General features: G+C 47.7%; 1 protein-coding gene across 3 annotated transcripts in view; it reads right to left on the bottom strand.

Moving 5' to 3' along the window:
* The window catches only part of SLF1 (SMC5-SMC6 complex localization factor 1), a 673,081-nt gene that overhangs the window by 630,259 nt on the left and 15,629 nt on the right, over nt 1-27,193 (bottom strand). For all 3 annotated transcript variants that reach the window (XM_069225438.1, XM_069225455.1, XM_069225447.1), the window contains exon 3: nt 1,241-1,316. In XM_069225438.1, the coding sequence (XP_069081539.1) occupies nt 1,241-1,316 (76 nt within the window). The remainder of the gene's footprint in view (nt 1-1,240; nt 1,317-27,193) is intronic.

The following is a 27,193-nucleotide window of genomic DNA, read 5'->3' as shown; positions in this document are numbered from 1 at the left end:
AATCGATTACCTTCCACCCAGATCTGAGCCCTTCTTAAGCCACTGGTGCTAGAACTAATAAATGTAGAGAGACAAAAGTAAGCTACAGTTACATGCCTCCTAACTTAACACTAACTGGTCAGCATCTATCCCAGTTTGTAAGTATGTAAATGTGCTACCATATGCATTCCCTCCATTCAGCATACTTAATTCTAAAAGAAAGCAATCTCAAGCTTATCAGTCCCTCCACCAGAACCACAAGAGGTCACAGAGTGTGATGCATGTTGTACAAACAACGTACACACAATGGATTCTCAAAAGCAAATGTATTATCAAAGACCCAAACTGAGCACTTAGCATGTTATCAGTCATTCAGATTATATAGTGCCTTGGGAGCCTTAGTTATGAAAACTACTCAAATTGTGTTAATCCTTTCCTGCAGGTGTGTATAACTAAGACTGCCTCAAGGTTCTTTGCTCCAGCGTCACCCTCTTCACCGCATACATGATCCCTCTAGCCAACATCATCCATGCACACAATACCAACAACTGCTCCTACACTAAAGACATGCAAATCATACTCTCCCTCTTGGACAAGACCCCAACACAAGGAACAAGTTCATAGCCTGCATGACCAAAGTCGCTAACTGGATGAAAGCCAACTGTCTCAAGCTCAACACCAACAAGACAGAAGTAGTGACCCTTGGTAAGAACACCTAGCCATGAGACTCCAACTGGTTGCTAGCCAAGCTCAGACCCACACCCTTGGAATCAACAGCAAGTTGGATATTACAGCACACGTCAACATCAGCACTGCATCTTCCTACCACACCGTGAAGATTGTAAGGAAGATCTTCAAAAGGCTCCCAAGCAACACTAGAAAAACTGTCACTCACACCCTAGTCACTAGCAAGTTGGTCTTCGGAAACATCAAGCAACAGAGGACTACAAACCATCTGGAACTGGGCAGGCAGACTCATCCTCACCTCCCACACATAACTCGCACCACACCTCAGGGAGCTCCACTGGCTCCCAACAAACAAGTGCACTCATTTCAAACTCTTCACACAAACATTCAAGGCACTATACATCTTAGGCCCCACCTACCTGAACCAAATGGTTGTTTTCCTAGTACACAAACAGCAATGAATGCATGTGGTTATTAGTAACAAATATTTTTGAAACATGGATATCAGCTTTGGCAATTATGCAAAAATTCAACGAATCCAAATTTAGCATTATGTATTTAGCAATGGACGTACCTGCTGCACAAGCTGCTAACCATTTCTCACTTTTAGAAACTTTCTTTGCAATGAGATGCGAGCAATCAGCATATTTCTGAGAAAATTAAGATCGACTATTAGAAAAATATAAGGGCAGACATTCAAAAACACTGCATTACAGCACAGTTTAAAACAGGGGTTCCAACCTTTTCTGTATGAAGAGCTACTTCTGATCAGTGAAAATCATCATGTGCAACTGAAGGTATCATGTAGCTACAAGTCGTGCATTATTACCAGACACCCTCACACCCAGCTTCTTTGACTATAAGCCTAATGTCCATAGACCCAGATACTATGGTTTGAACAAAATACTTTGACTAGGGGCCGCCATGTATGTCGGTGAGTGTGGTCTTTCGGGATGTATGAACATGTGTGCATATGAATGGGATATATGTGTATAGGTAATAGAGAGACTGTGTCATGTGTGCTTGTGGCACAGGACATACCTTTCGCCATATGTGGCACCGTTACATGTATAACACAAACATACAATCGTTTTTTAAATTGTACAAATTTAAAGTACAAACATTTTCATAATGTGGAACATTTTTCTGCACTTTAATTTTCTACCATTCACAAAATGACTATTTTTCAGATATAAATATGGCATGTGCTCTACTGGCCATGGGGAACAAGAGACCTGCTGTTTATAAATGCAACACTTTGGGGGAAAAATGAGAATATTAAAAGTTAACTTAATCATAAGGTAACTTTTCATTTTAATTTTCTCTAATTTAAAAGCATTGAGAAGCATCATATTGTTCCCACCTCCAATGTTGAGCTGACAAGGGCTTTTATTTGAGAGTTAAATATCTTAGTGCTTCAGTTCTTCACCTCTGTGACCTGGGTCATAAATTTGACTCTAGCACTGCTCATTATCAGGCCTTGCTATCTGCAGTCTGATGATCATGTTAAATTTGCTCAGCCTTCCCTCAACTTTAAATGGAAAAATGTGACCCTGTGCTTCTTTAAAAATGAAGTCTAGGCTGTGAGCTATTCTGAGGGTGTCTGGGAGCTACTGGTAGCTCAGATCCACTGGTTGGAGAAGCCTGGTTTAAAACAATACACACCCCATTGACTTGATCCTTCAAGCTCTGCGGCCACTTGACAGCCACGCCATAGGTATGTGTCCTTTTTATACAGTTCAGGAGTTTATAACATCACAATCTATGTATTTTGTGTACATGATTAAAACAGCTCTGAGTAACAAAACAAAAAAAGCAATTGGTGCTGATTTTTAAAATAGACTTCTATGGGTCCAGCCCCATATTAACTACAGTATCAATGTGTTGAATACAGTAGAGTGGGAGCTGTCTCGAATCTGGATTTTTAGATTTTTCATGGTTCAACACTGAATGACCTTGTACTGTTTCTTTGTTTAAGGTACAAAATAAGGTTCCTCTGAGCATTTTTATTCGCACACATTTTTCAATATCAATATTTTGACAAATAAAAATATAAAATGCATATTCCTAAAAATAGAGATTACTGGAAAGATTTGTTCCGACCTATTAATTTTAGTTCACATTTATATAGTTTTTTCTTTATCTAATCTTTAACAATTTTGTGTAAATTTAAAAACTATAAAAAAGTATCTTGAAAGTAAGCAAATAATTCTCGAAAGTATCTGCACTGTAAAGCTTTTTTGATCTATAAATGCCTTCAATACATATTGCAAACATAATGATGCAAAAAAACTTTACTAATTGCAAAGAAAAACAATTTTAGGGGTGTGGCCAAGATGGGGCAAGGCAGGGCATCTTTTCCTCCCTTTCACTCGGCAGATACAAATAACCTCTAATTACACACCCCCAGAGCACAAACATGCAATGGTGAATGGACTTGAACTGGCAGGGCCCCTGTCCTCTGCTAGTCAGATGCTTCTGATTACTGTCAGATTATGAGCAGAGAAGCAGTTGTAGCCCCTTGACCGCAATAAGTGGGAGCAGCGGCAGACTGCTGAAGTTAGGAGACAATCTCAAGGTCTGCAGCAGCCCCAAAAGAATCAGCTAATGGGGACAGAACTGCAATACCTATGGTGGAGCCCACCCTGATAAGAAGCTGTGGGGAGCAGGGGGAACTCTCAGGAGGCTAGAACAGGCCTTTAAGGCCTGCTGCAGAGAGGTCACTGGGACTCCAGCCACTGACTCCAACTACGACCGCCCAGCACTGTAAGCACAGACCCATGGGTGTGGGCCTGAGAAGCACTTGGATGAAAGAGCGAGTCACGATGAGCTATCTCTGCCTGGGATGAACGAATATGCCACAAATAGGATGTTAGTCCTGCAGTCAGTCCTCAGGTATGCACTGTGGGCCCAAAAGTGGAGAAGAGAGCCTCACCTTATGAGCAACAGAAGAGACACAAAGAAAAAAGCTGAGGAGAGCAAACTAAACAGGACGCTTTGAAATACAAAATGATCTAGGAGACTGTATGTGAGGAGTTCTGGGGGTGTAATGCCCCTCTCTGGGAATTACTGGGGGGGGACAGTGTATATGAGAAGGCAGAAGAGGGGCCACTGACAATTCAGGCTTTCCCCCTGTGTTAATGAGCCACTGCAACATAGCCCCCGCAACCCCCCCTCCAAGTGAGACACACACACAGAGACGATAGAAGGAACTTGAAGGAAGCAAGCAATGCTCAAAGCAACCAGGCAGCACAAAAGGGGTACAGCAAACAAGGTCTCACTCCCTTGGATATCCCTTTATTCGCACAATGGATCCACAAAAGTAAGGAGAACGCAAGTAATGCCCGATGCTGCAGCCCAAACAGTTCACCCACTTCTTAAGTGTAACTTCCTAAGTTACGTACCAGCCAAGTGGAAGAGTGAAGGCAGGCATACGATAGCAGGCCCAGAACAAGGCTGCTAGCGGACTATCCTAAAATATTCAAGTGATGGCCGACTACCTTGCGAGACCAGGAATCCTTTGTAAAGATTTTGAGGCAGGAACATGAGCAGAAACACACCCTGTTAGTTAAACTTACAGCACAACAACTCAAAACTTGGTGATCAAAGCCTTGCGTCAAAGATAGTGAAACAACCAAAAATAAAACCAATCACAAATTGGCAAAGCCAATAGCTCTCGCCTATACAAGAGCTATTGGCTTTGGCAATGTGTTTCGCCATGTTATACACCAGAGTGGCAGCTGTCCAGCATGGCTAAAAGTTACTGGTGTGGAGTGTCAGAGTGGAGTGGGGGAGCAGAGTGTAGTAAAGTGGATTTGTTGGAGTGTTGTAGAGTGGAGTAGGAGAAGCAGAGTGTCACAGAGTTGAGTAGAGTTTAGTGGTCCAACGGCAGAGAGTGTTGTAGAGTGGGGTGAAATAGTGTGGATGGGTTGGAGTGGACTGAGTTAGTGGGGTAGATTGGAGTGGAGTAGAGTGAGGTGGATTGGATTGCAGTGGGGTAGACTGAAATGGGGTGAGGTGAATTGGAATGGGGTGGGCTCGAGCGGGGTGGATCGTATTGGATTGGGCCGGGTGGGTTGGACTAGAGAGATAGGGCTGGGGTGGGGTGAACTAGACTGGGGTAGGGTGCACTGGACCGGAGTTGGGCGGATTAGACTGGACTAGAGTGGGGGGGATTGGATTGGCATGGGGTAGACTGGATTGGAGTGGGGTGGACTCCACTGGATTGCAGTGGGATGGAATTGGATTGGAGTGGGGTGGTTTGGATTGGATTGGAGTGGGGTGGGGTGGACTGAACTGGGATGGTGGGATGTGGGGTGTACTGGAGTGAGTGGGGTGGGTTAGGGTAGACTGAAGTGGGGAGGACTGAATAGGGGTGTAGTGGGCTGCCGTGGGATGGATTGGATTGCAGTGGGTTGGAGTTGATTGGAGTAGGGTGTGTTGAATTGGACTGGGGTGGATTGGAATGAGGTGGGTTGGATTGTAGTGGGGTCGGGTGGATGGACTGGGTTGTAGTGGGGTGAACTGGGGTGGGGTGGATTGGACTACCGTGAATTGGAATGGCGTGGGGTGCACTTAATTGGGGCGGATTGGAGTGAGGTGGATTGAAGTGTGGTGGATTGAAATGGGATGGGGTGGACCAGGGCGGATTGGATTGTGGTGGTGTTGGATGGGGTGGATTGGATTGGGATAGAGTGGGGTGGATTGAAGAGAGTGGGGTGGATTGAAGAGGGAGCGGTGGATTGGAGTGAGTGGAGCGGGGTGGATTGGAGTGGGGTAGAGTGGTTTGGGCTGAGGTGTGGTGGGCTGCAGTGGGATGGATTGAGTGAGTTGGATTAGAGTAAGATCTATGGGACTGCATTATGGTGGATTGGATTGGGGTATTAGGGCGGGGTGGATTAGAGTGGGGTGGATTGCATTGAGGTGGGTGGGGTGAATAGACTGGGTTGTAGTGGGGTTGACCGAACTGAGATGGGTGGGTTGGATTGGGGTGGACTGTAGTGGGGTGAATTGGATCAGCGTGGGTGGGATGGATTAGACTGGAGTGGGGTGGATTGAAATGGGGTGGGGTGGAATGGGGTGGGGTGGAATGTATTGTGGTGGTGTGTGGTGGGGTCAACTGGATTAGAGCGGAATGGATTGAGTGGGGTAGACTGGATTGAGTGGGGAGGATTGGACTGAGTGGGCAGAACTGGACTGAGTGGGGTGGATTAGGGAAGGACGTGGTGGATTGGATTGAGTGTGGCGAATTGAACTGAGGTGGATTGGATAGGTGTGGCATGGATTGGAGCTGGGTGGGGTGAACTGAAGTGGAGTGGGGTGGATTGGATTAGATTGGATTGCCTGGAGTGTGGTGGATTGGTGTGTGGTGGACTGATTGGAGTGGATTGGAGTGGAGTAGACTAAGGTAGTTGGGTTGTTTCGACTGGATTAGGGTGGATTAATGTGGACTGGATTGGACTAGAGTGGGGTGGATTATTGTGGATTGGATTGGAGTGAGATAAATTGGAGTGGTGAGCGTCAACTAGATTGAAGTGGATTGAGTAGCAGTGGACTTGATTGGAGTGGGGTGGATTGGATTAGTGTGGGTTGGGTTGTATTGGAGTAGGGTGGGTTGGATTGGAGTGGGGTGAGATGTATGGAGTAGGGTGGGTTGGATTGGAGTGGGGTGCATCGGACTGGAGTGGGGTAGTTAGGACTGAAGTGGATTGGGGTGGGGTGGGGTGGATTGGATTGGGGTGAGGTGCAGTGGATTGGAGTGGGATAGATTGGACTGGATTTGGATGGAATGGATTGTGATGGGGTGCACTGGATTCAAGTTGAGTGGGGTGGATTGGAGTGGGGTGAATTGTATGGAGTGGGTGGAGTGGAGTGGGGTGCACTGGAGCGAGCGGATTGTCTTGGGTTGGAGTGGGTTGTTTTGGATTTGAGTGGGGAAGGGTGGAGTGTGGCAGATTGAAATGGATTGGAGTGGGGCGATTTGGAGTGGGACAGACTATTTTGGATTCGAGTGAGGCAGATTGTTTTGGATTGGAGTGGGGCAGGTTGTATTAGTGTATAGGAATTGGGTCGACTGGAGTGGGGTAGATTGCGTTAGGGTGGGGTGGACTGAATGGGAGTGGGGTGCATTTGAGTGGCGTGAATTGGGAAGGAGCGGGGGTTTGGATTAGGGTGAGGTGAGGATGATTGGACTGGAGAGGGTCATATTGTTCTGGATTGGAGTGGGGCAGACTGGATTGGGGCGGATTTGATTGGAGTGGGGCACATTTGAGTGTGGTGGACTGGAGTGTGGCAGATTGTTTTGGAGTGGAGTGGGGCACATTGGAGTGGGGGAACTCGAGTGGGACAGGTTGTTTTGTATTGAAGTAGGGCAGACAGGAGTGTGGAGGAATGGAGTAGGGCTGATTGTGTTGGATAGAAGTGGGGCAGATTGTTTTGGATTGGAAGGGGGCAGACTGTTTTGGGTTGAATTGGGGCAGACTGAAGTGGGGTAGATGGGAATAGGGCAGACTTTTGGATAGGAGTGGGACAGATTGTTTTAGAGTGGTGTAGATTGCTTTGGATTGGAGTGGGGCAAACTGGAGTGAAGCAGATTAGATTGAGGAAGGACAACTGGAGTGACATGGCCTTACATATAACAATAAGGCTTCCACAGGCTGGATGGGATTTTCTAAAAGCTCTAATATGAGGCCAATTTATGTGCATGTTGGGCAGCTTAATAAAGAGAGGAAAGAGAAACATGCTCAATTAAAGCCCCAGCTGAGGGATTTAGAAAGGATGCATAACAGACACATTCACAGAAAATGTAGCAGAACAGGATACCTGTTAGGGCACAGGTGAGGGCTTTAGATGCAGGCAATGCTGAATATTTACTCTTCAAAACCAAACAGTGTTATTATGATTGTCACAACAAAGTGGGTAAACTACGGGCTTGCAAATTGTATGGCAAATTCAAAACAGTTAGAATAACCATGTTGAAAATAAGGCAGGCCTCATTAAAACCTCAGATCTCGAAATAACAGAGGTGTTGCAGGAATTCTATGAAGACTTATACACCCCTGAAGAACTACCAATTGGAAATATTGGGAAATATCTTGCCCAGGTCCCCATAATTAACCTTTCATCTGAGCAGGAAGCAGCCCTAGAGCAACCAATTCACATAACCAAAGTCCTCAAAGCCATCGGCAATCTTAAAACTAGTAAACCCCCCTGGTCCCAGTGGATGTTCAGTCTAATTCTAAAAAAAACACTCTCAAAACAGCTGGAGCCAATTCTGACAAACCTTTACAATACATTCATGAAATCCTTGTTCATAAAAGGCTCCATGGCCTTGCAATAATTACCATGATATACAAACCCAGGAAAGATAAACAGCAAAGCAGCTCATATAGGCCAATATCCCTGTTCAGTACTGTTGGAAATGGCCCTTTCTGCAGGATTAGCTCCAAACATTTTGTCTTCCTCCTCCTTTTTTTTCCTGACAATCTTTTTGTTGGCTTTAGAACTCTGGGCACTTTACCACTAATAATGAGTGCTAAAGTGCATGTGCTGTCTCCCCTACAACTCGGTATGATTGGTTCACACCTGTTTGGCTTATTTAATTTACCTGTAAATCCCTTGTAAACTGGTATACCATATACCCAGGGCCTGTAAATTAAATGCTACTAGTGGGCCTGCAGTGCAGACTGGGCCACCCACAGAAGTAGCCTTTCAAACATGTCTCGGATTTGTCACTGCAGGGCCTACGTGCACAGTTTACTGCCACACTAATTTGGCAAGTCAAACCACTTGCCAAGGCCTAAATTAAACTTTTACTACACCTACGTCATCACTAAGGTAGGCCCTAGATAGCCCTACGGGCAGGGTGCTGTGTATGTAAAAAGTAGGATATATGTCTGTATGTGTTACATGTCCTAGTCGTGACAAACAGCCTATTTAGTTTCCCACTACTGTGAGTGTTGCTCCTCTCATAGGATTGCATTGCAAATGCCCTAACATGTAGCTAAGTGGTAATTACTGATCTATGAGGAGTAGCTTCGGCATGTGTGGAATGTCTGGAATGGTAATGAGGAATCCTGCTTATTAATGGAGGATTTTTTATTACTCTCATAGAAATGTCCTTTCTAGAAAGCAGGCATTTCTCTGTGCTTATTACTCTAGTGCTTTGCAGCCTGACTCCAATCCACGTCAGGGGCAGAGTGACAGCTCCTCTTGGTGCATACTTTCCAGAAACCATCACACAGGAGGGGCTGGGTGTGACAGAAGAGGCGTCTGTATACTGATAGGTCTTCCTGGGCTGGGGCAAGGGAGGCTGCGTCCTGGCCTCACACAATAGACTGATTACCCCCTACTGATGTCTGGAGACAGGGCTAGGTTGAAATGGTGTTGTGCTTTACTTGAAAGGGCATTTTTGTCGTAACCCCCCCTAAACAAAGGCATTTCTGAGTATAAGTAGAGGGGCTGTAGCCCTCTGATTCTAGAGCACTTTTGGAACTGGGACCTCTGCCAGAGGGACTGATGGACTGTGCAAGGGACTCATCTGGACTGCACTTCTTTTGCTGCCCTGCTCCTGTTGTCTACTGGGTGACCCAAAGGACTCATCTGGATTGGTTTTCTGTATGTTGCCCTGCTGCCATCCTGTTCCCTACTCTAGACTGCCAAGGTTCTGTGGGCCTGGTAGGAGGAACCGCAATTGGAGTACTGGCTATGTTGGTCTGACCTGTCACCTCAGACCTGAGAGGGTCTGCCACCCTGCTACAAAGGTAATCTTCTGTGCTGGTCTGCCTGCTCCTGCTGGGTGTCCCCTTGTGTTCTCTCAGGGGCCAGCGTGAGACTATTGATGTGCCTTTGCTGGCCCTGGTCCTACAAGAATATAAAAAGCGCCTGGGGAGCAATATCCTGTTGGGGTTATACTGGAAAAGCGTGTGGTGAGCGCTGGATTTGGACTACCTGCTCTCACACAACAGCGCAGGAGGAGCACTTCACCTTGGTCCAAAGTTTGCTAGCTCAGGGGAGTCTCTTCCTCCCGTGAATGGTGAGCGCTGCATTTTATGTGACCCAAGGGCAGGTGCCTCGCCGGGGACTGGCACCGCCCTAGCCCAACAGAAGCCTTTTTAAATCCCGACAAGTCCGTGGACCGGTACTGCAACCCCTGTGCCGAGGCCAGCTGGAAAGCCACTTCCCTCTTCGCGGTAGGGCCGAGATCCCTAGGAAAGCCTGGGATTCCAGGGTTCTATTGACAGTCGGCTCACAAGAACCCCCTCAAAGGTGCCCCACGCCAGCTGGACCTACACACTGAGCATGTCATGGTGTAGGCCTATGGAATCTAGAATACAGGAGGCATATATTTTTATATAACCCTGTGTGGACTCTCTTTAGTGGTGTATTTATTGTGTCACTGGTGTGTTGCGCAAATGTTCTACGCATGACTTCTGAGAATAAGCCTGATTGCTCTCTGCCAAGTTACCAGGGAGTGAGCACAGGTTATCTTTTGTATGTATCTTGCTCGCCCTGACTAAAGTGGTGGGTTCTGCCTGGCTAAGGTGCATACCCTAGCCAACCAGAAACCCCATTTCTAACAAGTACTAATGTCAGAATATTTACAAATATGCTGGCCCAGAAACTGGGCGAGGTTATACCAGGGATTATACAGCCTAAACAAGCCGGCTTTGTCCCAGGGCGAAGTTGTAGTGATAACACCAACACCTTAGTGCACCTCACTGACAATGTACACAGGACCAGAAAGAAATCTCTTCTATTGTCATTTGCTACAGACAAAGAGTTCCACAGGGTCTTTGGCAATTCATGGATGAAACAAATGCTGTGTGACTGGGTCTTAGATTTACAAACTGAATAGCTAGTTGCTGTAAGAATCCTGCATCTTTAGAGGGAGAAAATGGGAGTGGGTCAAGTCAATTTAATATTGGCAGAGCCACAAGGCAGGTGTCCCTTTCTCCCCTTGCTTGCAGGTAGGATCAGGGAGAAGAGGGTTAAACAAGGGATCCAAATGGGACACCCAGTTGTAAGCTAGCCATGTACGCAGATGCTAAAATGATAACAATGACGCAGCCAGACATCTCTAGGATAAAGCTTTATTGTTGTAATGGTAATGTAGTAGTGGGTCTTTAAGGAATATTAGAATGTTAGCTGAGAGTAGAATGTATGATGTAGGGATGCAGTTGGGGACCTTTGAAAATCAGCTTGGGCACTGAGAAGACGCTGTATGGTGTGGGGGCTACTAATAAAGATTAATCTGCTCACAAATATGTGAGGAGTCATCATTACAGGATTGGCGACGAGCGAAAACAGCGATTTAAAGCCCCTACACCATTACGCTACAGAAGAAGAAATAAAACGGACGCAACAGTGAAGAAACATTACAAGAAGATATACCCAAGTAGTAAGGAAAACCCTGAGGATATTATTCATAGCGTCAGAGCAGCCCAGGTACCTATCACATTTATTTATTAGTGGTTACACATTAAAATAGACTTTTAAATACAGCAACAGTTGGGCTTACCAGTGTGAGTGCAGTTGGAATCGCAGGGTGGAACGAGTACCATGCGACGTGTGGAGTCGCATGTTCAGCGCGAGTGAATTGTTAACCACTTTTGTTCAACATGAATACTATACATGCCATTTCTTCTTGCTAAAGGTGAACCATCAATGAGGTGGCAAGAATGGAAGGAATATTTTTGTAATTACATTGAGACATTTGAAGAAGAGGAATTTTCAGCAGAGCAGAAAATATTATTACACTGTATTGGTCCAGGTGGTTTGAAAATGTACAATGAATTGGACAAATAAATTAAACTGGGAGAAGAGGATGGTGATGTTTTCACTCAAGCATTAGAGGACCTAGATTCTCACTTTTCTCCAATTGTATGAGTTGCTATGGATCGTTATAATTTTTTTTCAGAGGAAACAAGGTAAAATGGAAAGTGTTGAAGAATACGTGGCTGCGCTCAAGGACTTGGCAAAGACTTGCAGATTTGGAATACTACAGGAGGAGCTGATTCGTGACCAAATAATTATGCATGCAAGTAACCCAAATATCCAAGATAAGTTATGGGTAAATGGTGAAGCGCCGTTAAAAGACGTCATAGCGTTAGTGAAGAAAGCAGAGCTTACGGGGCAGTGTGCTAAGGAACATGGCCGACGGGACGCACTTCTAGCGCGCTCCCGTCCCTGGTGAAATCCTGCCGCGATCCTGAGGCCCCCTGGGGCTGGGAGAGCAGAGTTCCTGGATCGGGAGGACGTCTGGTGGTCGTGGGCATGTTCGGGACCCAGTTTTGGGCTCCTGTGGCACTGAACCGGCGCCGGCGCTGGAGCGGTGTGTGCCGCGTGGCCCTAATCCTACTTGGGATCGTCCAGAGAGGTCCTGGGGGGCAGGAGGGATATCGATGCCCCCCCTATGAGCACATGAGGGGTTATCTTCTGTGGCCCATACTGAAGGGGCTAGGAATGGCCTACAACTTGGTTTGCAGCGTGAGGGACGGGGCCAGGACGAGGGGCCCACCTTCTGGCCTTGATTCTGGGTTGGCCTGGGAGCCAGGAGGATCGTGGTGCTGCTGCACCTATTGGATTTGAGTGGCTGCGGGCTCGGGGGCCACCTTCCGTGCTGGGAGGTGTGCTGCTGCCCCCCCCCGATGCCCTGGTGTGACAGGCCTCCGTCCTGTGTGTTTGGGCCTGCGGAGACGCGCTGATGGGCGGGGAGAGTCGCAGCGAAGGTACCTGGAGGTCTTCCTGGTCATCCTGGTAGAGGTGTCTTGGCGTCTCTGTTTTACACTATCCTTGGCTTCTGCTGTGCTTTGATCCCTGTTCTGGCTCTGCTGGTCAGAGTTATCTGTTTGCCTCGCAACTGCTGGAGAGTCTGGCGCCCATTTGATTTTCTTGCTTCGCTGGGCACTGAACTTTCAAGAAGTGGAGTGCTACGAATACTGTTTTGGTGGAGCTTCGCTGTCTGGAATCTGAGTGGGGTGGCCAGTCGTTTTGCCTGTGTGGAGCAGCATGGGACGTCACGGGCGGACGGAGGCCTCACAGGGTAACACTATGGAACAGTATACTACACCTGTGGCTCTCCCGCAGCGAACGGCTCGATCGTAGGTGAGTGGAGATGTGGCTGATACGCCATTGAGTGCTGGTGAGCCATCGCGAGGGGAGCTACTTGCAGCCATCGTGGGCTCCCAGGTGGCACTGGAGGGCAAGATAGAGACAGTTGCGGTGGAGGTCAATTTGCTGCGAGCGGACCTGCGGAAGGTATCCAACAAGGTGAAGGCGGCGGAGGGCTCCATTGCGGAGCTTCAGTCGGAGGTGGGGACACTGCGGACGCAGATGGCGCATGCCACATCTACGGTGGGACAGCTGGAGGACGCAGAAGGGAGGTCCCGGTGGAACATCAGGTTGCTGGGCTTTCCGGAGCGTGGGGAAGGGTCTGCCACGGAATCCTTTGTGGAGAACTGGATCAAGGACGTGTTGCAGCCGGCTGGGCTATATAGAGTCTTTGTGGTGGAGCGTGCCCATCGGGCCCTCGTTGCACCTCTGCGGCCTGGTGCCCCGTCCAGGGCCATCATTACACGCTTGCTTAATTACAAGGACCGGGACTGTATTCTGTACGCTGCATGGGAGTCGGATAAGGCGTTGTACGAGAACTGCAAGATCTCAATATATCCTGATTATACTAATAAGGTGCAGAACTCTTGTAAAGGATTTATGGAGGTCAAGGCGAATCTCAGAGCCATGAGCATCAGATACATGCTCCTGTATCCAGCACGTTTGAAGGTCTTGTTGGGTGGCAAGGCACACTTTTTTGATCGTCCTGAGGAGGTGTGGCGTTGGCTGGAGATGTGGGACAAGGTGGCCCCCGGTAGACTGGAGGGGCTTGGAGGTGCCGCCCGGCGGGCCTCTGGCTCGGAAGGACCGGACTGGAGATCATATGGTTCGGGGCGCCTTCTGGAGTCCTACCACAGGGTGGAGATACAGCAGGATGGCACAATGGCGGTGGTGTCTGCTGACCCGGATGGGTGCACAGCTTCGGAGCAGAACTTGGAGGCGGGCGGGTGTGCCGAGATGACCTGACTGTTAATTCTGTTGTGTGTTGGTTCTCGTTGGTTCTGAGGGGGGGATGCAGTACTGGGTGGGGGCTGACCCTCGGGCTATAGGTGCTTGGTTCTCAGGTTCAGGGGGGTGCTGAGTGTTTGTGTTTGATGCCGGGGGGGGGGGGAGAGGTCACTCCACAGTTTTGGTAGGCCATTTATTGTGGTAGGGTGAGGTTTAGGCTGCTGTCCTGGCAGCATCTACAGGTTGGTCTTACAGTATGATTTGTTCTGGTTGTTTTACTGTATTTCAGGGGTGGGATGGGGGTGGTGGGGGGTATGTTTATGTTTACAGTTTATTCTACAGTGCGGGTATTGGAGCGGGGTGTGCAGGCTGTCTTTTTCTGTTTCATCTTGGGGGGTAGCATACAGCAGGTTGTGTCCGTTGGGTGGGGGCATCCACTACTACTGCCACAGGTAGCCTCATTAATATGCTGACTTGGAATGTTCGGGCCTGAAAAGTTATACGAAAAGCTACAGGGTGCACTCGTTCCTTCGTAGGCATAAGATATATATTGCTGGTCTCCAGGAGACTCATATGACGGACGAGGAAGCGTTTAAACTGGCCAAGAAGTGGCGGGCAGATGTTTTCATCCTCCTTTTCTTCATATGCACGGGGGTATCTGTTTGGGTGGCCCCCGGAGTCCCCTTTACCCATGTGTACAGCGAGGTGGATGTTGAGGGTCGCTACGTCTCGGTGGAGGGCATGTTGGATGGTCTACCCATTGTGATCCTTAATGTATATGCACCCAACACGAACGATTCCTCCTTCTACTCCAGAATACCTGAGATTTTGGGAGACAGCGTGGATAAGCCCTTAGTCTGGGTGGGGGACTATAACTGTGTGATCAATGGGGAATTGGATCGCCACCCGCCGAAGCTGGGAACCAAACCATTAATGGTACAAACTCTTAGAGATGTGATGGTGCACTTGGGTCTCTGGGACGGTTGGAGAGAACGACACCCGGACGGTAGGGAATATACCTGACATTCTAGGACACATGATACACACTCTCGACTGGACATGTTTCTGTTGGGTGGTCTCGATAGCTCGCAGGTTCTGGAGGTTACTCATCTGGTTCGCTTTTTGTCAGATCATGCGTCAGTTCGGCTCCAGTTGCAGTGGGGAGAGACAGCCCCATGTCCGGCTCGAGGTTGGCGTATGCCCTCGGATTTGCTGACTGATCCGGGATGCCCTAGAGGTGAAATTGGGGAAGGTACTGCGGCTGCCTCTTGACTTGAGCACCACTAAGCGGGAGGAGCTTCGATTGTACAAGGAGGTGAACACTTGTTGGGACACACTAAGCAGAACAACTGAGAGGGTATAGGCAGCATTTGCATCGAGAAGGCGACAAAGCAGGCAAACTCCTAGCGTGGATCCTGAAACAGGAGGTGGAGTCTCTGCCAATACTGGGCATAAGGGATACTGAGGGAGTGCTTCTAACGTGCGTGGTGACATTCTAAGGGAATTGGCATCCCACTTTCAAAGGGTATCTAGAGCTGGCACTACGTCATCAGCAGGGGACGCGGAGCAGTTTCTGCGGCGGTTGCGATTGCCTAGGTTGGACCCAGAGAGTAGGAATGCGCTTGACCTCCCGATCACTGCAGAGGAGGTGGGTGAAGGCTTTGGCAAGATCCAAATCCCCTGGTGGTGACGGTTTTCCTGTGGAGCTGTATCAGGCTTTTTCCTCCACGCTTGGGGAGAGAATGTTGGAAGTATTTGAGGAGGCGCGGGGTGTGGTACGTTACCAGAAACCATGCGACAAGGTATAGTGTGTTTATTGCTCAAGCTGGGAGGGTGGTAAGGCTGCGTCGCTTAGCGCATGTTCTGCATGAGACTAAGGGAAAGGAGTTGGAATTGGCACTGGTGTCTCTCGACCTGGAGAATTCATTTGACACAGTGGAGTGGGAGTATTTATTGAAGGTGTTGCGGCTCCGGCTTTTGCGCATGGGTTCAACTATTGTAAACTGCCCGACAGCACGCGTGTGTGTAGGGGGACAGACTTCGGCTGTCTGGGAGATTGGCATATGTACACGACAGGGGTGCCCGCTCTCACCTCTCCTGTTTGCCCTGGCAGTGGAGCCCTTGGCGATTTGGCTTCGGCAAGAGGTGGTGCAGTTGGGGATCCTGGTGAGTCGGACCGTACATGTAATTTCTAAGTATGCTGATGATGCATTGGTCTATGTGCGGGATCCTCGGGTGTCGGTGCCGGAGTTGTTGCAGAGGATGGTGGTATTTGGGGCTGTTTCCGGTCTCAAGATCAATATGAAAAAATCACTTCTGTTCCCTCTTGGGTCTCTTGTTGGAGTTCCTCCGGTCGGGCTCCCTGAAGTGGGGTTGCGCTGGGAGGTGGAGTGTTTTCGGTACCTGGGTATTTGGGTCGCTAACTCAGTGGATGTGTATAACACTCACAATACTGAGCGAGTAGTGGCGGGCCTGGAGCGCTCGGTTACTTTTTGGAATAAGTTGCCCCTCTCTGTTATGGGTCAGGCCTCAGTAGCAAAGATGGTGTTTTTACCCCGGTGCCTTTATCTGGTACAGAACTCCTTGTACCCGCTCCCTGCTCGGCTTTTTCAACGCTTGGATAGCCTGTTGATTTCCCTAGTATGGGCGGGCAGGTGAAGCAGGGTGGCGCTGTCTGTGCTGCAGAATGACCTAGATGGGGGGGGTCTGGCGATCCCAAACATCAGACATTATTATGCAGCGCAGCTACAATGTGCAGCGAAATGGTTGTCAGAGGCGGATAATTGGGAAAAGAGATTGTATGCTGGTGTGTGCGATGGGCGATCTTTGGCGCACATTCTCATGTCCGGGGCAGATCAGACCCCGCTGCGCCTTATCTGGTGAGGACTACTGCCGGGATTTGGGAACAGGTGGTGAAGCAGATGCTCCGGCGGGCTCCCTTTGATAGGGAATTAAGGATATCGGATCTGTCTCTGTTTCGGGATATGGCAAGAGCAATGTCGATGGAGGCCTGGCGATCGGGTGGTTGTGAGGTGGTCGGTGATATGTACCCTAATGGTGAATTTCTTTCATTTTCTGAGATTCAGGATTTGTTTGAGGTGGGCCCTGGCCAGTTTCTGCAATATGCAAAACTTGAGAGTGTAACCTGCGAGATCTGGGATGGTTTCCCGTGGCCCCCAGGGCTTCGTAGATTCTGAACAGTCTTCTTAATTGGGGCGAGGATACGAACTTGATTGCTCGGTTTTACAGGGCACTACGGGAGGATCAACCAGCCGTGATTAGTGCGGGACGTAAGGCATGGGAAGCTGATTTGGGGCTACCTATTGAGGATGTTGACTGGGATGCGGCCTTATCGTTGGTCCGAACGGTCTCATGTAATCATAGGTTTAAATTGCTGCATTTCAACTTTGTGCACAGGACATATATCACTCCTAGGAAACTAAATAAAATAGACCCAGGTAGAGGGGCCTGTTGTCCTCCATGTGGTGAGCTTGGTGCTTCATTCCTACATATGGCATGGTCATGTAGAGCTGTACATGTTTTCTGGCAGGAGGTGACGGAAACGATCACTGAGGTCACTGAGCTTGAATTGGAGGTCACTCAGTTGTCGTGTCTCCTGGGTGTGGTGCGCAGACGGCGGGGTGGAGGGATTGTCTACATGATGGTACAGTTGGCTTTAGTACTAGCCAAGCGTAGAGTAGCGATTGGGTGGATGAGCGCGCGGACCCCTGCGATCTCTGACTGGCTGCAGGATCTACTTGAGTGGGGGGCGGCTGAGGAGCAACACATGAGCATAACACGTAGCGATGAGAGGGCGCTTGATGATGTGGTTTCTTGGAGTGCACTTCTAGAACGGTTCACTGATGAGGAGGACGTCTGCTCTGTGAGCAGCAAGGGAAATACACTCTCCCTCTTAGCACTTGTGACGACCAAATGCGGAATTGATCTATCTTAACCTGTTTAGGTTATTAACGGCCTGGTCTCATTAAGTGGTGGGGCTGTTTCTTGGGATTGAGGACCGGATGGGGGGTTTGGCGATGTCGTCACCGATGATGCAGTGCTGTGTGCACCCCTTTTGGCATCATTATATGTCTGTGATCTTGCTCTGCTGAACCTGCACTGTGTTGATTTTTATGTTGGTCTGTAATTTTTCATTTGGAAAAATAAGAACAGATTTAAAAAAAAAAAAGAGTTACACGGGTAAAAAAAATGTAATTTTTAGGTTAAAGAAATATTGAGTTTGAGTTTAAAGGGAGAAAAGCCTTGTGCAAACTGTATGTAGCTGAAAGAGGACCATCAGTGTTGGGATGGGAGGACCAAGGGAAATTGGGCATTATTTTAAATCCTAACAGCCCAGATCCAGTATTATCCATTGAATCTCAACAGTCATCTATTGGAATGGTGGATAAGTATCCAAAAGTATTTTCGGGCAAGGTTGGATGTTTGAATGATTTCTGCCATAAATTGAATTAAGAAATGATGCAAAACCATGCATTCATAAAGTACGATATATAACATTTTCTATCAGAGATGAGGTGTCGAATTAACTTAAAAAACTAGCGCAAGAGGGTATAATTGAGCAGGTGGAGTCAGCGGAATGGGTTTCTCCATTGGTGGATGTAAGACATGCGATTGGCAAAGTTAGATTGTGTGTGGATTTAAGAGAACTGAATAAAAATATTGTAATTGATCAATACCCTATGCCAGAAATTAATGAAATGTTCACCAATACCAGAGAAAGGAGTTGGTTTTCAAAATGGGATTTAAAATCTGCTTATCATCAGGTGATATAACACCCTGAAAATAGTAGAAAATTAACAACGTTTATTAAACCATTTGGATGTTTCCAATTTTGCGAGTGCCATTTGGCTTAACTTAAGCGGCTGCAATGTTTCAGAGAATAATGAGTAACTTGTTGGAAAACATCAAAGATGTAATGTTCTTTCAGGATGATGTATTGATTATGGGAAAAACGAAAGAAGAACATGATAAGAAATTAAAACAAGTGTTCGATATTTTTTAAATAAAAGGCCTTACAGTAGAATATGCAAAATGTAAAATAGCTGTGAGGGAGGTAAGTATTTAGGCCATGAAATAAGTGGGAATGGAATAAAACCTAAACTTGAGTTAGTGAGAGCAATTCAGAATGCTCCATCTCCACAAAGCAAAGATGATGTGCAAGCGTTTTTGGGCTTCATTTTATTCGCAATTTGTAAAACAAATGTTGCAGAAAAAACGTATGCAATACGACAACTTACTCAAAACAAAGTTACGTTTGTGTGGAGTGTGGAATGTCAAGATGAGTTTGGGAAATTAAAAGAAGAAATAAGTAATGCACAATTTTTAAAGGGATTTGATGCAAAGTGTAAAATATATATTACTACTGATGTGAGCACAAAAGGTTTAGGTGCAGTTTTATGCAAAACAGGATAAAGAAAATAATGAGTGGGTAGTTGGTTTTGCATCTCATGCTTTATCTATGTCAGAGGAGAGGTACTCCGTAATTGAAAAAGAAACATTAGCATGTACATGGGGGCTGAACCATTTTCAGCAGTATCTTTGGGGGTATAGAGTGATTTTGAGGACAGATCATAAACCATTGATTAAGGTACTTACTACTGTAGGATTGCAAAGTGCGTCACCTAGAATTGCTAGAATGTCGGTAAAATTATTGGATTTTAATTACGAGGTGTAATATATACCCGCAATTAAAATTAGAATGGCGGATTTTTTGAGTTGGATGCGGTTACCTTTAGATAAAGTGGGAGACGATGTAGAAGACGAAGAATGTGTAGCTATGTTGTTTGTTGATGGAATGATGAGCATTAATCAACAAGAGTGGAAAGAAACAATGAAAGGGGATGAGGAGTTACAGAAAATTCTTACATTTGTGAATAAAGGATGGCAGGAGAAGAAACAATTAACTCGAACAAGCCGTTGTTTTGGGGAAGTCCGTGATGAGTTAAGTGAAGAACAAGGACTTTTGTTGAGATGTGGGAAAGTTGTACCACCGACATTGTTGCAAGGAAAAATAATGGAATTATGTCATGAAGGACATTTGGGTATTTCAAAAACAAAGTCAAGGATAAAAAGTATGTACTGGCTGCCAGGTTTACACAGTGATATTGAAAGGATTGTGCGAGAATGTATGGATTGAAATAGTTCAGATAAGACACAGAAAACTTATAAGCCACCATTAAGTCATGTGCCTTGTCCAGATATGCCTTGGGAACAAATTGGTATTGATATCATGGGACCAATTGAGAATAATGATTTTGAGAAAAAGTATATTATTGTGGTAATGGATCATTTCAGTAAATAGCCGGAAATAAAAATTACAGATAGGGTATATTGTGAAGATATTATATGATTTTTGGATGGAATGTTCATGAAGGAACGTTTACCAAGATGTGTATTTTCAGACAATGGTCCACAGATCATAGCTGAAGCTTTAAAGAAATTTCTAGATAGAAATGGGATTACTCATAAGTTAACGTTGGTATATCTTCCTGAAGGCAATGGTTTGGTGGAACACTCTAATCATGTTATCAAAGGAACTATACAGTTAGCTAATCGTAGTGGATTGAAGTGGGAAGCAGAAGTGAACAAAATGATTTGGGCTTATAGAATAACGCCTAGTGGTAGTACTGGGAAAAGTCCCTTTGTTGTAATTAGAGGTATAGAACCTGTAAGTAAAGATGTGGCATGGTTACCGGCAAGTAGAATGGTCTCCTGAAAGTGTAAAATGAAAATTGTTGCCAGCTAAACAGGCATACAAGGCATGGTACGATAAGAAACAGAAGGTCACAATTGTACCAGTAGGAATTGGAGAATGGGTAAAACTGAAGAAAGATTGTAAGGTGCGAAAGGGTGAAAGTAGATTTTTAGAACCGATTAAAGTGTGTGAATTAATTTGTAATTCCGTGTTGCTAAGTGATGGCAAGGTTTGGCATTTGAGTCTCTTGGCTAAATGCAAACAGACAAGTTTTGTTGTAAATAAAATAAATTATGATTGGATGGATGATGTCAATGGAGCTCGCAGTGATAAAGTGGGGGAAATGCGAGAACAAAGGAGTGAAGTGGAGAGTGGACAGGGTAATGATGGGTTGCGTAAGGAAAGTGAGAAGAGTAGCAAAAGAGGCAGGTATAGTACATGCATAAAAGTCCCAATGAAACTAAAAGACTATGTATATATATAATGTAGAATAGTAAATGTTGGTAAACATTAGTAGTTTAGACTCAAGTTTGTGTAGTTTTCATATACATTTAGGGTTTGTAAAAGGGGGAAGATGTGTTGTAATAGTAATGTAGTAGTGGGTCTTTAAGGAATATTAGAATGTTAGCTGAGAGTAGAATGTATGATGTAGGGATGCAGTTGAGGATCTTTGAAAATCAGCTTGGGCACTGAGAAGGCGCTGTATGGGGTGGGGGCTACTAATAAAGATTCATCTGCTTACAAATATGTGAGGAGTCATCAATACATTTATGGTAGACGTTTAGGTTCTAAGGCCAACTTCATCTAAGCACACATACTGAATTTATCAATCCGAAGGATCAGAAAACACAGTTGTAGGCTGAGGTTCTGTTCCAGTGGTGTCACTCTATCATAGCCAATCTAAGAATTCGAATAACTCCAACAACAAATCAAACCGTTCAAGTAAACTGTGACATCCTAATCTAATGACACAAACAGAATTGCAGACCTGGCATACAGGAGGGCTCTTTTGTTAAGGAGAAGAGCAGCAGTAAAAACAAACATCGGCACAAACATTAGGTCTAACCTGTGCGAGGCATAGTGGCTTTGACAATGTGTTTTAGCCAATTTGTACATTAGCGTGTCCGCTGTTCAGCAAAGCTAAAAGAGGAGAGTGGAGTGGAGTGTTAAAGTGGAGTGGCGAAGAGTGGAGTGGAGTGGAGTGGAGTGTCGTGAAGTTTCGAGGAAGGTAGTAGAGTTCCTGTTTTGCTTTACTGCTGACTGATCTGAAATACACACACACACTGAAAAGAATCTCTGGAATGCACCTCTTACTCTAAAGAAGACAATTATTAAATCACTCTGCAAGGCTCGTAAAGGAAGGTTAGTACAACTGAAAGTGCACATTTAAAAAGAAATCATGTACAAAGAATCTTCAGTCTATAAACAGCAAATATATACATGCAAAGATACGTGTGTGTGTGTGTGTGTGTGCAAAGCAAATAATTAGTAAAAATGAATCACCATAGGGCACAGTTGCTCCTGTATCTTTCTCTCAGAAGCTTCAAGCTGCAGACTCCAAGATCGGCTGTTAGGAGAAAAAGAGAGATCTACCCTCACGGGATGTCAGGCATTTGACGTCTCAATCCTGACGGAAGTCTCTGAATCTCCCCACCGTCAATCCTGGGTCTTTTATTTAACTTAAACAAGCCAGAGAGGAGATTTCCAGAAGAAAAAAAAACCTTGCTCCCTGTTATTCTGAGCTACTTCAGGTCAGCTTTGAAAAGAAACACGTTGGAACTGGTCAGGTTCCCAAGGTGTCCCTCCCAAAACGAAACCGTTCCCTGCCGTACCATAAACATCATCCTAGTACATTCTTGTCAGACTAACTCCCCATGTTATGCCTTAGCTCTGGATGAGAAAGAACACGCAGACACGTAGGATAAAAACATGAGCGAAAACATATTGTGCACGGAAAAATACTTGCAGTTTTAACATAGAGGTGAAGCTAAGGCTAAGATAATTGCAAAATGGAGTCTGTAGTTGGTGGACAATAATGTGACGGTGGACAAGCTAAGCTACGTGCAATGTAATGCAACATGAAGTCAGTGGTCAAAACACAAATATCATTACAGTGCCATGGAGCGGCACAGAGTGGCGTATAATGGTGGGGTGTAAAGTGCAGTAGAGTGAAGTAGTGTGCCATACTGTAGAGTGGAGTGACATAGAAGGAGTGGCATACAGTGTAATAGACTGTTGCAGAGTGGAATGGCAGAGTAGAATAAAGTGTCATTGAGTGTTGTAGGGTGGAGTGCCACAGAGTGTTGTGTAGTGGAGTAGCATAGAGTGGAGTTATGTAGAGTGGAGTGGCACAAAGTAGAGTGGACCGGTGTAGAGTGCATTGGCATAGATTGTACTGATACAGAGTAGAAAGCCGTATAGTGAAGTGGCATAGACTGTAGTGACGTGGAAAGCAGAGGTGTACAATGAAGTGGCGTAGAATGCAGCAATGTGGATGAGAATGGTGCAGAGTAGAGTGCCCTAGAGTGTGCTGGGGTAAAGCCCAGTGGTGCACTGTAGAGTAGAGTGGCACTGATTGCAGTGGCATACGGTGGTGCACAGTAGAGCGCGTAGAATGCAGTGGCATAGAGCAGACTGGTGAAGAGCAGAGTAGAGTGGCATAAAGTGTAGTTGCTTAGAGTAGAGCATTGCAGCGCACAGTAGAGTGCAGTGGCACAGAGTGGTGTGCTGCAGAGTAGTGGTGTAGATTGCACTGGCATACAGTGCAGTACAGTGGTGCAGAGTAAAGTGGTTTATAGTTCAGTGGTGGAGAGTACAGTGTTGCAGAGTAGAGTTTTAGAGTGCAGTGGTGTAGAGTGGCGCAGCGGTCATTGGCGTAGAGTGCAGTAGCGTAGAGTGATGCAGAGTATAGAAGAGTGGTGCCGATTAGAGTGGTGCAGAGTAGAACAGAGTGGCGTAGAGTGCTGTTGCGCATAGTAGAGTTTCACAGAATAGAGTATAGTAGGGTAGAGTGCGAAGGTGCAGGGAAGAGTGGCACAGAGTGCAGTGGTCTGATGTAGAGTGGCGTAGAGTAAGGTAGTGTAGAGCGGAGTAGAGTGCAATGGTGTACAGTGGAGTGGTACAGCATAGAGTGGAGTGGCACAGAGTGGAGTAACACAGAGCATAATGGCGTAAAAGTGCAATGGCCTAGAGTATATTGTTTCAGAGTAGAGTGAAGTGATGTAGAGTGGAGTGGTGCACAGTATAGTGCAGTGGCACAGAGCAGAGTGGGGTAGAGTGGCTTACTGTGCAGCGGTGTAGAGTAGATTAAAGTGGTGTGTAGATTAGATTAAAGAGGTGTATAGTGAAGCGGCATAAAGTGGAATGATTTAGAGCAGAGTGTATTGGCATAGCCTGCATTGGCACAAAATGCAGTGGCATAGAGTGCAGTGTTGCAGAATAAATTGGCATAGAGTAGAGTGGCCAGAGTGGAGTAGAGTGCAGTGGCGTACAGTGGAGTTTCACAGCGCACAAGGGAGTGGTGCACAGTAGATTAGAGTGGATTGGGGTAGAGTGGAGTGGTACACAGTAGAGTGCATTGGTGTAGTGTATTGGTGTGCAATGCAGTGCTGCAAAGTAGAGAGGAGTAGAGTGGCATAGATTGGAGTGGTGCAGACTAGACTGGAGTGGTGTAGAGTGCAGTGGCGAAGAGTGCAGTGGTGCAAAGAAAAGGAAAATGGCATAGAGTGCATTGGCATAAAGTAGAGTGGTGCAAAGTAGAGGGCATGTAGTGAAGTGGCTTATAGTGCAGTGGAATACAGTGGTGTGGCTTAGAATGGAGAGGTTGAGAGAGGAGTGAAGTGGTGTAGAATGCAGTGGTGCAGAGTAGACTAAAGTGGTGTAGAATGGAGTGGTACAAAGCAGAATGCATTGGCATAAAGTGTATTGGTGTAGAATGAGGTAGCAGTGTTGCAAAGTAGAGTGGCATAGAGTGGAGAGGTTCCGAGTAGACTGCAGTTACGCAGAGTGGAGTGACGTGGAGTGGTGCAGAGGCATAGGATGCAGTGGTGCAGAGTAAATTAGTGGCGTACACTGGAATGGCATAGATTGGAGTGGTAGAGAGCAGAGTGCATTGGCATAGTGTTAAATGACGTAGAATGCAATGGCACAGAGTGCAGTGTTGAATCATTAATCAAATCATTAACATTTATAAAGCGCGCTACTCACCCGTGCGGGTCTCAAGGCGCTAGGGGAAAAAGGGGGGGTTATCGCTGCTCGAACAGCCAGGTCTTTAGGAGTCTCCGGAAAGCGGAGTGGTCCTGGGTGGTCCTGAGGCTGGTGGGGAGGGAGTTCCAGGTCTTGGCCGCCAGGAAGGAGAAAGATCTCCCACCAGCCGTGGAGCGGCGGATGCGAGGGACAGCAGCGAGTGCGAGGCCAGAGGAGCGGAGGAGGCGGGTGGGGATGTAGAAGCTGAGGCGTCTGTTGAGGTATTCCGGTCCCTTGTCGTGGAGGGCTTTGTGTGCGTGGGTGAGAAGTCGGAAGGTGATCCTTTTGCTGACTGGGAGCCAATGCAGGTGTCTCAGGTGTGCGGAGATGTGGCTGCTGCGGGGTATGTCGAGGATGAGGCGGGCCGAGGCGTTTTGAATGCGTTGCAGGCGATTTTGGAGTTTGACTGTGGTCCCGGCGTAGAGGGTGTTGCCGTAGTCCAGGCGGCTCGTGACGAGGGCGTGGGTCACGGTTTTTCTGGTGTCAGCGGGGATCCAGCAGAAGATCTTGCGGAGCATGCAGAGGGTGAGGAAGCAGGCGGAGGACACGGCGTTGACTTGCTTGGTCATGGTGAGAAGAGGGTCCAAGATGAAGCCGAGGTTGCGGGCGTGGTCTGTGGGGGTCGGTGCGGTGCCGAGGGCCGTGGGCCACCAGGAGTCGTCCCAGGCGGACGGGGTGTTGCCGAGGATGAGGACTTCCGTTTTTTCAGAGTTCAGCTTTAGGCGGCTGAGCCTTATCCAATCTGCGACGTCCTTCTCTATTACTTTGGCTGGGAAAGGCAGAAGAGAGATGGGGCGGAAGTTTTTCAGGTCGCACGGGTCAGCCGTAGGTTTCTTTAGTAGGGCGTTGACTTCGGCGTGTTTCCAGCATTCGGGGAAGGTAGCAGAAGAAAAAGAAGAGTTGATGACGGTCTGGAGGTGCGGGGCGATGATGTCGTCGGCTTTGTTAAAGATGAAGTGCGGGCAGGGGTCCGAAGGGGCGCCGGAGTGGATAGAGTTCATGATGGATTTGGTTTCTTCCGTGTTGATGTGGGTCCAGTTGTTGAGGGTGATGGCCGTGGATGCCGGTTCGGTGGTGTTTGGTTGGGTCTGGTGTCCGAAGCTGTCGTGGAGGTTGCTAATCTTGCGATGGAAGAAAGTGGCGAGGGATTCGCACAAATCCTGTGAGGGCGTGACGGCGCTGGGGTTGGAGAACTCCTTGATGATGCTGAAGAGTTCTCTGCTGTTGTGTCTGTTTTTGTCCAGTCTGTCGGTGAAAAAGTTCCTTTTGGCAGCGCGGATCAGGTGGTGGTGTTCGCGGGTAGCGCTACTGAAGGCGGTCATGTTGTCAGCGGTGTGGTCCTTGCGCCAGGCTTTCTCAAAGGCGCGACAAGTTTTCTTTGATTCTTTGAGGGTGTCAGAGAACCAGAGAGGTTTTTTGGTGTTGGTCTGTCGATGCGTGCGTTTGAGGGGAGCAAGGATGTCTGCGCAGTTGGAGATCCAGTTTGTGAGGTTGAGGGCTGCGTCGTTGGGGTCGTGGTGAGGGTGGGTTGGTTGGCGGCGAGTGCGGAGAAGAGTTGCTCTTCGGGGATCTTGTTCCACTGTCGACGAGGGATGGGTTGGGTGCGGAGGTGGCGGGTCTCGCGTCGGAATGTGAAGTGGACGCAGCTGTGGTCGGTCCAGTGTAGGGCGGAGGCGTGGCTGAAGAAGACGTGTTTGCTGGCGGAGAAGATGGGGTCGAGCGTGTGTCCGGCGATGTGGGTGGCGGTGTTCACCAGTTGTTTGAGGCCGAGGTTGGCAAGGTTGTCGAGCAGGGTGGTGGTGTTGGGGTCGTTGTTTTGTTCCAGATGGAAGTTGAGGTCGCCTAGGAGGATGTAGTCCGGAGAGGCGAGGGCGTGTGGGGAGATGAAGTCGGCGATGGCGTCGCAGAAAGGGGCGCGTGGCCCGGGAGGACGGTTGACGAGGGATCCTCTGAGGGTGGTCCTCGGGTCGGTGCGAATCTGAAAATGCAGGTGTTCCGCGGCGAGAGGGGTGTCCTCGGTGGAGGTGGTGACGCTGATGGAGTCTTTGAAGACGATGGCGATACCTCCTCCTGCTTGGTTGGTGCGGTCTTTCCTGGAGATCTTGTAGCCTTCGGGGATGGCGGTGGCGATGTCTGGAGCAGAGGAGGCGTTCATCCAGGTCTCTGTGATGAAGGCGACGTCCGGTGCTATGGAGTCCAGGAGGTCCCAGAGTTCAACGGCGTGTTTGTGGACGGAGCGAGCGTTGACTAGGATGCACTTGAGGTGGTTGATGGCGCGTGGGCTTGTGGTCGTGGTTGTTGCGTTGTGGAAGATGCGTTTGCAGGAGTTGCAGGCGAAGGGTCCATGGGTGCGTTTGGGGTGAGCTTGGAAGCAGGTGTTGGAGCGCCCTGGGTTGAGGGCGTGGAGGGTGGTGGGGTCGTAGCGGATCAGCGGGGCTTGGGAGAGCTGCGGACCAGGGGTCGTGGCGCTGGGCGCGGGACAGACGCGGACGGGCGCAGACGGGCTTG

The sequence above is a fragment of the Pleurodeles waltl genome, chromosome 1_1, assembly GCF_031143425.1.
Source record: "Pleurodeles waltl isolate 20211129_DDA chromosome 1_1, aPleWal1.hap1.20221129, whole genome shotgun sequence".
In the NCBI taxonomy this organism is placed as follows: Eukaryota; Metazoa; Chordata; class Amphibia; order Caudata; family Salamandridae; genus Pleurodeles; species Pleurodeles waltl.
The sequence above is the reverse complement of the archived record's forward strand: the minus strand, read 5'-3'. Positions and strand labels throughout refer to the sequence as shown.